The sequence below is a fragment of the Numenius arquata genome, chromosome 25, assembly GCF_964106895.1.
Source record: "Numenius arquata chromosome 25, bNumArq3.hap1.1, whole genome shotgun sequence".
Taxonomy (NCBI): Eukaryota; Metazoa; Chordata; class Aves; order Charadriiformes; family Scolopacidae; genus Numenius; species Numenius arquata.
Window position 1 is genome coordinate 1,473,041 of NC_133600.1, and position 12,499 is coordinate 1,485,539.

Below are 12,499 nucleotides of genomic sequence, written 5' to 3' on the forward strand. Positions count from 1 at the left end.
TGCACCCACAAAAGATGCACCCTCCCAGGGGGTGGCTGAAGGCAGCCTGTCCAGGGAGGGAACCTGACCCTTCTGTCATTCTAATTCATATTTTTGGCAGCAATTAGAAACCTCACTCAGCCTCACAGCCCCACAAGCCACCAACTATAAACCTTGTGTCAAAAATAATGTTCTGGTGACACACGAGCTGAAGAAACTCGTCCTCTAGAAAGGCAGCGCCTTCTCTAGCCACGCTCCTCTCCTCCGCGATGGCTGGTCGGCAGAGACAGAGGTCACCACCACGAAGACCCATCACAACAGGAGCCTGTTGTTGGCTCCATGCTGAGACCAAGAACACTTTTATGCAAAAAGAGCCTTTGCCAGCAGGACAGGTGTCTCCAGCTGTAACGTATCTAGCAAACCTTACAGAAGGAAAGAGCCAGCAGAGCTTACAGTCAGTTGTTTTCTTCTCCTCCACAGTGTAGAGGACGGCGCGACCAGGCTTCTCCGGGTGAGGCATTGGGTAACCGTTTTCCTTCAGCTGCTCCTCGGTCATGAGATACTCCTTCAGTCGCCGGTACAAGGCGGGTCCTGCACACAAAGACAATGCTGAAGCCAAATTGCTTAAGTAGGGGCTGTTTCTCTCACTGTTTTTTGCTTTATCAGACCTCCTGGCAGGGACTCCTGCTAGTTTGAACTTGCTCCCACTGCCTTTCCTCAGGACTGACATGGAAATGGGTTTCGGGGCACACTGACAGTAATTTTTTAAAACCTCATCATTGGTGCACAAGCTGATTTTTAACCTCTTCAATAACCAGCATTAGGTTTGGAAAACACAGCTGAAACAGAACTCCTCCAAAGAGTCCATCTTCAGGCCTTTCTGTTACCAATGTGAGACTTCTCCCATTTTAATGTTTCAAACGCTTTAACTGATAATTTGTAACGCAGCCCAAAGAATCCCCCTCAAAGGCCACCCACAGCTACAAAATTCATTATCAGAAGCTTTCTTCCTGCTGTTGATTTCAGGCTGTTGGTTTCATTTCACAGAATAATTATAACTTCTTGCACCCTGCTCAATATTTCTTCTTTCGCTGCTACGTTAAACCCTTCCAATACTGCCGCAGACCCTTTGATGTTGCTTCGCTGAGCTGTACAAGCCCTTTTAAGCTTTCTCCATGTCAATTCCTTCTGCTCCGTGGCTTCCCTGTCTCTTCTCTGATCTCCTCAACAATTTGCCTACATCTCTTGGCAACCAAAAATACCCATAACCGATTTGAGCCAACACTGATAACGCTCGTGGCACAATCCTTTGGCTACGATACGACCTTCTTATGACACTTGTAAAGGTGAAAAAGAGCCCTGCAGAGCAGATGGGAGATATTTGTAAAGTTTGCCTTTTTAATCTGGCGGGCACATTGTAAAGTACTGCTTCAGGGCAAGAAAGTTCCAAGTAAAATCCAGACAGAAATAAAAGCCCAAAAGTCAGTAATACCCAAAACACAAGAGGCAGCTCTGAACTGTTGCTGATGCTACATCAAAGGGACACGGATCCTGCCAGTGAACTCACAGCCCGAAGCGGGGAAGGTGCTGATCGTTCACCCAGCGACCGCCGCACTCTTCTGCAGTCAGGTAATAACTCATAACACCGGCCCGGGGATAAATCCCAGCACTTCATGCCTCAGCAAGATCCTGCTCTCCCCAGTCACAGTGTTAATTTACGGGTTACGGCCTCGCAGCAGCAGGGTCTTACCTGTTAAATCCTCTGCTCTCAAGCTCCCTGACCGGTTTAGAGTAAAGCTGGTCTTAGCAGCAAGCTTCCCTCCCAGCACCGCTTCGTGGGACACCACTTTCTTGTTACTTGTCTCTGCAGCGAGAAGAGGGAAGAAGCAAAATGAGACAGACTTCAGGTACCCAGCTGAGACAGAGCAAGTGACTCCAGTCCTAGAGTATGGGCCACCACACATCGGCAAAAGGAGAACTGCTTTTATCCTCCGGAATTCTTGCTCTGCTCCAGAACGGACGTGTGTGAGGTGGTGGCCCAGCATTTTCATTCCAGCACTACGGGGAGCTTTCTGTTTGCACTTTCAGCCCACAGCAATTATTTTTTTAAGGGCAGCAAGGACATTTTTACAGTTCCCCTGGCAACTCTGGGGGCTCTACCTGCTTACCCTGCACTGCAAACCCTCCTCCTCACCAAAAGCACAAAAGGACCAAGCACAGAAGCAACTCAACCCAGTCGAGTGCTGTGTGGCGGGATCACCCACCCGCAGCGAGCAGCTTTGCTGTTCAGCTCCCTGCAGCCCGGGCTCCCCCACGGAATCTTTCCGCTTCCTGCAGAAAGAAGCTTCAGAGCTCTAGAACACGCTCAGCACATCAGATAATGGCAGAAAGGTGCTTTTTACTAATCATTAACTGGCAGCCCTCTCCTAAAGGCCAGCCTCCCAAGTTCAGCCGCTCTGACTAATGGCCATGAAGGTAATGAAGACAGAGAAGAGAAAAGGGAAGAGACCAGGAAAAAAAAAAATTCACAGGAACAGCACAAATTGATTGTTTAATGTACCCTCTCGAGAGCCAATAATGAAATGTCTTAACCCTCTTCGTTTCTCTCTTGAAGCTTAATGTGTGTAACAGATTTCTGCGGTGATGGACGAGTCTATCACTTTGAAGGCATCATGTGAAAGTTACTCCATTAGCGGGGCTTTTCATTTTAAAGAACTTGTGCTTAAAAAAAAAAAAAATAAAATCCATGTGGCATTATCTCCATTTAGGTTCAGCCAGCCAACAAAGCATTGCAAGACTTGCCTCTTGAAGGCCCATTAAAGCTTGCCAGACTATAAAAAGCTAACTGGAGTTGTTTGCCTTTCAGCATAATGCTTCTGAGAAATGGGTCTGGGCTTTTCAACAAGTTCCTCTCCATGGCTTCTAATCCAAGCAGGGTTCCAATTATTAAACCACAAACGTGGTACGTACTGTTCGTACTGGACGGGGAATTGGGCACGAGGCTTCGGAGCTTCTTTAAGGTGTTCACTGCCACGTTCAGGTAGATGTTGCGACTGGTGCTACGTTCATAAGCCACCTTCTCTTCCGACAGAGCCTGCAAACAAGGCAATTCATTACTACATACTCTTTTCTCCACTACCGCTTTGGGAGAAAAGAAATGTTTGGCTCTTAAAGTATAGAATCCAAGCGTGATAGCAAAAAAAAAAAAAATTGCCTGTCAAGGAATTGATTAATAAAGTGGAACGTGGCATAAATTTATACTGGTTCTGGGGCCTGCTTAGGAGAGCAAGAGAAAAAAATAATAACTGCATTTTAAACCAAGTGCTGGAAGAAGCATTTTCATGTGAAACCTTCCCTGACAGATTAACAAAGCAGTTCTGGAACTGCCTGTACAAGGCTGTTTTCCTCACTTCGGCGGCAGCGCAAGATCTTAACCGGCAAGAAAAAGAAGTTTGGCAAACGGTCACTCCTTGGGTGCAACAGGAACATTCCCCTTTGGGAGCTGTGAAGGTGAAATTCCACAAAACAAATCCTCGTGGCGTCTGTTTTGGTTACAAAACACACCACAAAACGTCCTGTATTTACCCAACTAACATTAATGGCCTGAGTTTTCCAACAAAACACATTACTTTCTCAACTCTGCATTTGGAAATCCTACTTCACTATTTCCTATGAAGCTCCTTAAATGCGTCGCAGTTTGCAAGCAGCAAGTTTTACCAGTTATATCTCTCTCAAAACACTTACCTGTGCTCAGCACTTAGATTCCAGGAGGTGTTTGCTGCTCTACCTGGGACAAAAGGGCCTTTTGCTAGCTTCACCATAACGCACACTCCCCTAAATCCCTCTTCTGGAGTTATGGAAAAGACGGTGCAAGGTTCACAAACGTAGGAAAAGATGGGATTTCCTACTGGAAACCCCCACTGGAATTATACCTGTTATCCAGCCAGAATCGTATGTAGATAAGAGAGTTTTCTGGGTTTCCTGCAATTTTAGGAGGTCTCAGCCACGTTATCCTCTGCTGCAGACTCTATTCATAAGAAACAAACACCGGTACAGACCTTGTCAAACGCTTCCTGGGAGGAGGAACAGAATTTCAGGCACTCATCAATGAAGAGGTTGAGATATCTTTGACGAATGTTTGTTGGGACTTTAGCACCAAATTCTGTGGGAATAACAGGCCTCTGTAAGCTGGTGCTCTAGGGATGAGACACAGAGAGAGAGAAAGAGGCTATTCAGGGTTCCAGAAGTACGTTGCTTTGAGACTCTCGCATTTCCTGCTGTTATTAATAGTGGCGTGACTTCCTTTCTGAAAACCCGCCCAAAGCTAAATATAACATCCATCATTTTTGGTACTAAAAACGCCACTTGAAGCTTTTGTGCCATCTTCAGTATTTGAACAGCTTCTAAAAACAACCGTGTTTCATTACGCAACCGAGGCCTCCCAGGGGCATTAGTCACAACCCCACATTCCCACACACAAACATTCCGGACCACAAAAACGGTGACATCAACATTAAGGGATTCGAGATTAGGATGGTACCAAGAGCCACGCGTGGAATTGGAGACGTGAACACACGACACCGGTTGTGTGCACACCAGATATGGGTTTTCTCAGCACTCTGGCTGTGAAGGGAGAGTGGGTGGCCCACTCCTGTCAGGCTGGTCACCAACTAAATCGTCCCGTTCATGGGATGATTCCCACATTCATTACATGGGATTCCTGTGACTTTACCGCATTGGGGTTTTTCTTCTTATTTTTCAATGCCAATCATGATGCTCTTGTGAAAGGATTTCCCCCTTAAATTGAATGACATCATCTTCATGCATAAAAACTGCATGTTAGACTGAGTTATGACCTACCACTGCAGTTTTCCGTTTAACACCAGTTTATCTGCCAAATCAACACAATTTGCCTCTTTTTTGGGGAAGAAACTGTACGCTCAACTTTAAAGCAGCCAATTGTTTTGTCAGTCTTTCTCCATCCCATCCAAGAAACATCCATAAACCAAACCACCTGCCGCATTCTGTAAAAAAAAGAGCTCTACGGGAGATACGGCACATTCAAAGGGGAGCAACCGGTCCTGTCTCACTGGGAAGAGCACTCATTTTCCTCGTGAGACTCCCATTTTGATGCCCTGTTCAAGGGGATTTGGTCCTTTTCATTACATATATATTTTTTCTCAGCCTCTAATACGATACCCTTAAGCACCTCAGTTAACACTGGTAAATATTTTATCATTTTCATGCTTCTTTTATTTTTAACCAGCTTCAAGTTATATGTTACTGTGGTGGCTTTTTGGGTGGGGAAGGAAGAAAATGACTTTTCACTCCTTCAAAAATAATCAGAGTACATATGTTATGTACAGTTATGACATACGTTGACACAAGATATCATCAATAAAGATATCTTTAATCAAGTCCTGGCACTAACCACATTCCTTGCCATCCACACGCCGCTACATGAGGAACTCTATTCTGAATTTTCTTAACAAATAGCATGCTCCCCCGTGCTCACGGGGAAAGGAGGGACTTCTCTGCTGAGGAACTCACAGAAAAAAGTATCCAAAGGCTGGGCAGGTGTCCCAGAAAAAAAAATTTAAAATAGAAGGAAAAAAATATTTGTTTTTTCCTCAAATATTAACAGCAGCATAAAGTTTAAATGATCACATTTTAACTATAAAGGTCACTGTGGGACATTGTTCATAAGCACCTTCCTCAGCATGGCCCTCAAAGCCCAGGCAGGCCTTAATCCAGCCACGGCTTCTGAACACCAGGGGCTCCGAGTCCCTGACACAAAGAGCTACACACCAAGGCAGAGAACACAACAGAGACTCAAACTGAAGATGAGGGATCAATATTCAAAGAGATCAGAGCAGCACTTAAGTATTTCTATCTTTTTAAGCTCCTACCCCTCAAGTGTTTAATTTTTTATACAGAGCTATCGAGGAAAACCACAGGAAGAAACAAACCCATTTAATCAACCTAATCAAAACATCGCTCTTCGGAGAGCACCGTGTTTGGGGCAGGGTTAAACATCCCGCCCTCGATGGGGAACGACGAGGAAGATTTCCAGTTTCTCTTACCTGCAAGGAGGGAACATGCGCTACCCTTTTCGGCACGATGGTGCTGGTGGTCTTCGAAGCCATCCCAGCTAAGGTGCAAGCCTTCAGAGAAAGGGAGGGGGCTTCGGAGTCATTGGAAGGTGTGACACTCCTGCCAGCAGCCGTCGCCTTACTACTCACCAGGCCTGCCAGAAACAGGAAACGTTTTTAGGCAGAAATCCTACCACTGGGCTTCAAGTTGCCAGAAGGACCTTACAGTACAAAAGGCCCGTGCTGCAAGCTGTGATTTTTTCGAATGGCAGCCTCCAAAGGGATACAAATTGGGTAATTTTACCACCTTCCAGGCAAGGATGAAGGAAGCTTCTGCCAGGAAACGTGCCTCATCTCTATTTGTTTTGGGGTAACTGAGTCAGCAGAGCTAAAAGAGGGAACCCTGTCAGCAACAACGCACTGACTGCCCCACGCGTCAGCTCCGAGTCCTCCCAACTACAAAGGGACACTGGGGAGCGTTAATTAGTACTTCTCCTCCTGTTTGTGCCACCTCTGAAGGCTTGAATGGAAGAGAGAACGAGGAGCACACACGCTCCACGGAAGAAAGAGAAAAAGAACGGGCTGAAGTGAGTGCGGCTGGGTGAGATGATGGGGGAATGGGGCTGTACATCGGGTCCGTTGCTTTTCCGAACAAGATGGAATTTCTCAGGGTAAAGACATTCCACTGGTCACTGTCAGCAAAGATTCAAGTCATGGCCAAGGCTACGCATCTCCTGATAGTTCCACATCTGCTTGGGAGAAGTTCAAACAGAAGGCAGTGTCTTTTAACAGGGGGGAGGATAGGACAGGGATCGCAAGTAACACCGCTGGCTTACTTTGTTTGGCTGCTGCGGAAAGGGCTGCGTTTGGCACATGAGCAATCCTCCTCTTTTCTCCTGGCAAAGAAAGAGAGGCCTTTTGAACCAGCTGTGCTGCCTGCTGCTGAGCCAGCTGGATCCTCTGGTAACAGACCTCCTGAGCGGTGGGGGGACGGTACGGCCGGATTACGGGCTTGCTCGGGACCTCCACCTGCACGGACAAAAAGGTTTTAGGGCCAGGACCTCGCCTGCTCAATCCCCTCCCTCCGGCTTCCTTCACCCAAGAAAGGTCTCTTTTCCTCACCCCCTCTCTGTCAGCAAATACAGGTTTTTGAGAGAAGATCCCAACTGTCTTCCCCAACAAAATATGTAGAGTCACCCACTGAAAAACATGACATTAATGATCTGCCCTCCAGCAAGTTCCTAAATTGGTAGGTGGTATTTGAGCTGCCTGTTTAATGGCACGATGTTCCCCATCGCTGTGTCTAACCCACTTCTGGACCCCACCAATACTCCCAGCTCTACAGTGTCGCGCTAGAAAACTACTCTAGCCCCATGCTGTCTGCTTCTTCAGTTCATATTGCAACGGAAAAGTGACCAAATATTCTCCATCCCCCTTTGCTACACAACACTGAGTTTTACAGCTCTCTCCCTCCCTCTCTCTCCCAGGCTGAAGAACCAGCACCATCTCCCCCGGCATTACAGCAGCTCCCCACCTCCCAGCAGCCTTGCGTCAGGTCTCTAGTCCCTGTAACTACTTAAAAGTCTCACATATATGTATTTATGGGATTAGAGCATTACATAAACTCCGAATTTTAAACAGGCTCTGCCTCCTTCTGGAGGCATTTCACTGCCTCAGCCGTTACCGGCACAAACAAGTTACACAGGCATTTTCTTTGATGTCCAAATTTAGGCTGCGGGAAAGGTGCCAGGAATTATGTCAGCAAAGACAGAAGTTTTCTAGCAGCAGAAGTACAAGAGAAGCAGCAGAACAAACTTCTCCGCACTACTTAATAACCTTTGAACTCTGAGAAATAGTCCTTCCCTGCTGAAATCTCTCAGAGAAGGGTGCGCTCAGCCCAGGTGTAACGTGGCGTTTCTGAGACCGCAAATTGGGGACAAGCTGCCACCTCCTGCATTCCTGGTCTCTGATGGTGACATCAGCTTCTGGATACCAACCTGAGCACAGTCACCCATTAAATTTTAATTACAGACTTCCGAGCAGGACGGGACACTCATTTTCTGCCTCACCTTCAATTCCTTTGGCCCACCATTTCCCCTGGCAACTAAACTAGAATTCAGCTCCATCCCTTCTGCGTGCCCAGTCCCTGAGCTATAAATCAAGACTGAGCAAATATTCGACTCGGAGGGACACAGCAAAGCACAAGCCTCAATTCTGCATGTAAAAGCAGCGGTTCAGGTCCTATGGCCCCTCCTGAGCAGACCTGGCAGTGTGGAGCTGCAATACCCCAGGAAAGGCACGTCCCACCACCAAGCACACCAGATCGGCTCTGTTTGCCCAGGCAGTGGCCGTGCCAGGGCTCACATCTTTGGAAAGCATTTTGGGATTGGCTGTCACATTAAGAAAATGCATTTAGAGATTTGCACATGTCTAAAAGGCACCTATTTACAATAAATATTTGAGCTAATGAATTTCCGACCCATTTGCTTCAGTCTCTTATCTCTTCACTTTGGAAGAAAGAGCCCTTATCAAAACACATGAACTGGCTGAAGATATGTAGTTAAATAAAATGCATTGTATTGACCTCAGGGCTTCAAGTTATTAAAAGCAAAGAAACCTTTTCTAGGCAGAGAGGAAAGGAAGAACAATTAATTTGGACTACCCAGCTCAAATCAGCGCGTAAGTCTCCCCTCTTATCCTGGTGGAACATAAAACTGACTAATCTGTGCTCAGCACCTGGAGGGAAACACATTAAACCCTCAGAGAAAACATGAATTAAAATCCCAGTGAGAAAGAAATAAAAAGATCCGAATGTCTTCCTTGCCTTTTTTTTTTTTTTTTTCATTCTTCTCCTCTGTATTTAAAGCATTTTCACAACTGCAGAAGAAGAGTATCAGACAAGGTAGTGTTGATACATCGGCTGATTGAGAACAGATACAAGGTAATGGCTTTAAACATCTGACAAAATTCCCACAGCCATCTCTTAGGTCCGCAAGACAAAGAAAAGTACCATCAGACACAGACTGACCTTGTATCCAGCTAATTTTTATCTAAGTGATTGAATGAGGCCATACTGCAGAAAAACGAACACCTCAATCTATCCCAATGAGTTACAAGCTGCAGAATCCATTTATTCTCCCACCACTTACCCTTGGGTTTATCAGAGCTTATTAGAGTTTTGCTGCCATGTCTACCAGATGCCTCATCACGTTCTTCAGACAGACAGAAAGGGAAGGAAAGAACTCTGACATAGAGGGATTCCAGCGCAAACAACTCCAACGCCACTGCCTGAGCCTGGGACTGCATCATTTTCCAGTGTCATAAAAGGACAGAAAATCCTCACTTGAAAGAAACTAAACTTTTGCTTCTAAAAGCTGCACTTACATTTCCTTGTTTGACAAGATGAGAGATCCTTCTTTTCTGGCCAGGAAACAAAGTAGTTAAATTATCTTCTGTCTTTTCTTCGTTTCCTTCCTCTTTGGAAGGCTGGAAAACAAAAGAACAAGCTTCCAAAATTGAATAGACTTGAAATCCCTCTCAATGAGAAGGTCTGAAAAGTCTCTTTTCGGGTTAACAGAGAGGTGAGGTGCTGCAGGTGAGACCAATGTGTGGTCAGCAGCCAAATTACAGAAACAAACCTTATTTTGAACCCAAGAACCACCAACAAAGCCAACAAACGGCAGCATCACGGTTCCCCCCCCCAGGGAGTCGCTCCACGAGCTGTGCCCTCGGCAGCGTTGGCTGAGTCAGGGCAGCCCTTACCCACCACCTGAACACCCTTCTCCTGCCAGCCCCTCGCACACCTCACCTCCCATGGCATCCTGAAAATCCAGGAGGTTTGGTTTTGGGTTGTTTTGGGGTTGTTTTTTTTTCCAAAGAAATTGGGAGCTGACTCATTTCTGCCTGTGTAAAACACGCTGCCAGAGCCAGGTCCTGAAAACCTGCTCCACGCCAAACCCCAGTGCCCCCACTCCCCACGTAGGGAAACGTTTCTCTGCGGTTTTATCCACAGCTGCATCCGCAGAAAGACTGCAGTGACAAATCCTGGGGTGACACATTTGTGTGGCCAGAAACCCAAGAGGACACAACAGCACCTCTGCAGCTAAAGCTGCCTCTGAGCCAACATCTCAGACCCGCTCCTGGGGGCCGGGGGAATCACTTTAAAAATCTTTGAATTTGACCCGACTGTTTGTTGATACAAAACACACTTCCTAAGTTTGTTTCTCAAACCTCTAGCTGCTCTCCAGCCAACCTTGACTTCAGTTTTCCAGCCCACCTTGACTTCAGTTTTCCAGCCCACCCCCTGGCAAAGCTCTGAGGAGGGATGAGCCTGACGGTCTCTCAGAAATCCAGCAGCCGAGGCTGGAGGCTGGATTTGGGGATGAGCCTCATCCCTCGCAGCAGAGGCCGAGCGTGTGTTCAAACCATGAGGGCGTTACGAGCCCTTCGCACCGAATCGCTTCGCTCTCCAGGAACTCGGTAAATCTGTTCATTCAGTTAAATCCCTAATAAACTCTCTCAACAAAGCGACCCTTCCTGGTGGAAAAGTCCTACACTCCCCACACGTACCTTCCCTCTGGACCAGCACATTTCTGAGCCCAAACCACACAGGCTCCAGCTACAAAATTATTCCATAAATAAATAAAAAAATTCCCGGTGACCAATCCCACCTGCCAGAAAGGCAGTGGGGAAGCGGGCACCCACTTACAAACACACATCTCTCAAAGAAGGACCACTCCGCTGCAATTCTTGTTCCTCCCTTTGCAAAATAGAGGGAAATTAAATTTCAGTGCAGGGAAGGAAGGTAAAGCCTGTGCTGTCAACAGCGACCACGGCCACCCCGTGCCGGAATTAACTGTTTGCAGCCCCTGGTTCAGCACTTTCTGAATTCAGCCCATTTTGAACCACCCCGTATTTGGAAAGCTCTAAAAGGGTCACTATTTCCCACTATAGATTGTGTGCCCTTAGACTATTTTTCACTTAAGCCGGGCAATTTGAAGAAACAAAGTCAAAAATAAAGTGCCGATTCCTGGCTGAGAATTACACTAAACACTGAAGAAAGAACAGCTGAATTTTAAACAAGCAAAATCAAGTGATGCTTAACAGCTCAGAAGAAAATCATTCCACTCAATTGTTTTATATAGTTTCTTCTACCAAGGCATTTCACGAGTGGAAAAAAGGTCTTTACTTATCTGCAACACAGACCCCTCTCCCAACAGATCGGGGACATTATTGCAACACAGAGTTCAGCAAAAAGCTTTAACAGTCCGGCTACTCTTTTCAAAAGCTGAGCTCTTCTCCCCGCGCTGCAGATCCCGGCTCACTTTGTCCTCCATGTGCAGACGGTCACGAAGGGAAGAGCTTTGTTCACGGCCACGTCACCCACCCGACAAAAGCCGAAAAACCAGCACCAGTTTCTGACGCTGTTTTTAGAATAAAAGTCAACAAACAATGGCACAAAGAAATGGCCTTTCCACCAGGCAGTGGCGCGGTTCCTGCTGCACTCGCCCTGTCCCTTCTGCACATCAGTAATCCCACGGGGGTCTTGTGATGTTCGAAGGGGTCCCAACTGGAACACACTGGAAGCCCTGATGGCGTCCCAGTACCTCCATTAGCTTTTGGATGTGGGATAGCTACAGCTGGAGCCACTCAGTAATTAATTCCTTGGACAGACACACTCACCCCTTGGTATCCCCTGTCCCCCAGCACACAGAGGGCACTGGATTTTGTCACCTTGCCCCATTAAGCCTCCCAGGTGACACAGCTGACTCAGCCACCCTGATACCTCTACACTGGTCAGATGTGCCATATGGATAACGCTAGATACAAGCTTGGAGTGTTTTCTCAACGTTGCCAAATTTGTCACCTTTTTCTTGTTTAAAAAGCTCTTTCCAATCCAACTCCCTGAACGCCTGCCCTGCGCACAGGCAAAATCATGCCAACAGGTCGTGCTGGGATGGATGCCAAAGTGAAACAATCCTGCCCCTGCACAGGCTCCTGGGATCCAGGGTTTGCTCCTGCTGCCGAGTCAAACTTACGCAAAAAAGCGTTGGAAGATAAAGGATGAGTTTTGTCTGCTCCCACTTCCCTGTCTCAGAGACTGTTGGAACATCACGGCCAGCAGCTGCTTTCCAGCCTTTTACACACATGGACTCACAGACTGGTTTGGGTTGGAAGAGACCTTAAAGACCCCCCCCAGTGCCACCCCCTGCCCTGGGCAGGGACACCTCCCACCAGACCAGGTTGCTCCAAGCCCCCTCCAACCTGACCTTGAACCCCTCCAGGGATGGGGCAGCCACAGCTTCTCGGGGCAACCTGGGCCAGGCTCTCACCACCCTCACAGCAAAGAAGTTCTTCCCCACATCTCAGCTCAATCTCCCCTCTTTCAGTTTGAGCCACTTGCTCCGTTCTGTTTTAATCTTTGAAAA

The 12,499-nt window shown here is 47.1% G+C and overlaps 1 protein-coding gene across 1 annotated transcript in view; it reads right to left on the bottom strand.

The window, feature by feature from the left end:
* The window catches only part of REXO1 (RNA exonuclease 1 homolog), a 40,437-nt gene that overhangs the window by 10,656 nt on the left and 17,282 nt on the right, over positions 1–12,499 (bottom strand). Inside the window, exons 3-9 of the mRNA XM_074163966.1 lie at positions 9,456–9,557; positions 6,908–7,100; positions 6,063–6,226; positions 4,038–4,175; positions 2,950–3,073; positions 1,730–1,843; positions 433–570 (exon numbers count right to left, since the gene is read on the bottom strand). Of these exons, the coding sequence (XP_074020067.1) occupies positions 433–570; positions 1,730–1,843; positions 2,950–3,073; positions 4,038–4,175; positions 6,063–6,226; positions 6,908–7,100; positions 9,456–9,557 (973 nt within the window). The remainder of the gene's footprint in view (positions 1–432; positions 571–1,729; positions 1,844–2,949; positions 3,074–4,037; positions 4,176–6,062; positions 6,227–6,907; positions 7,101–9,455; positions 9,558–12,499) is intronic.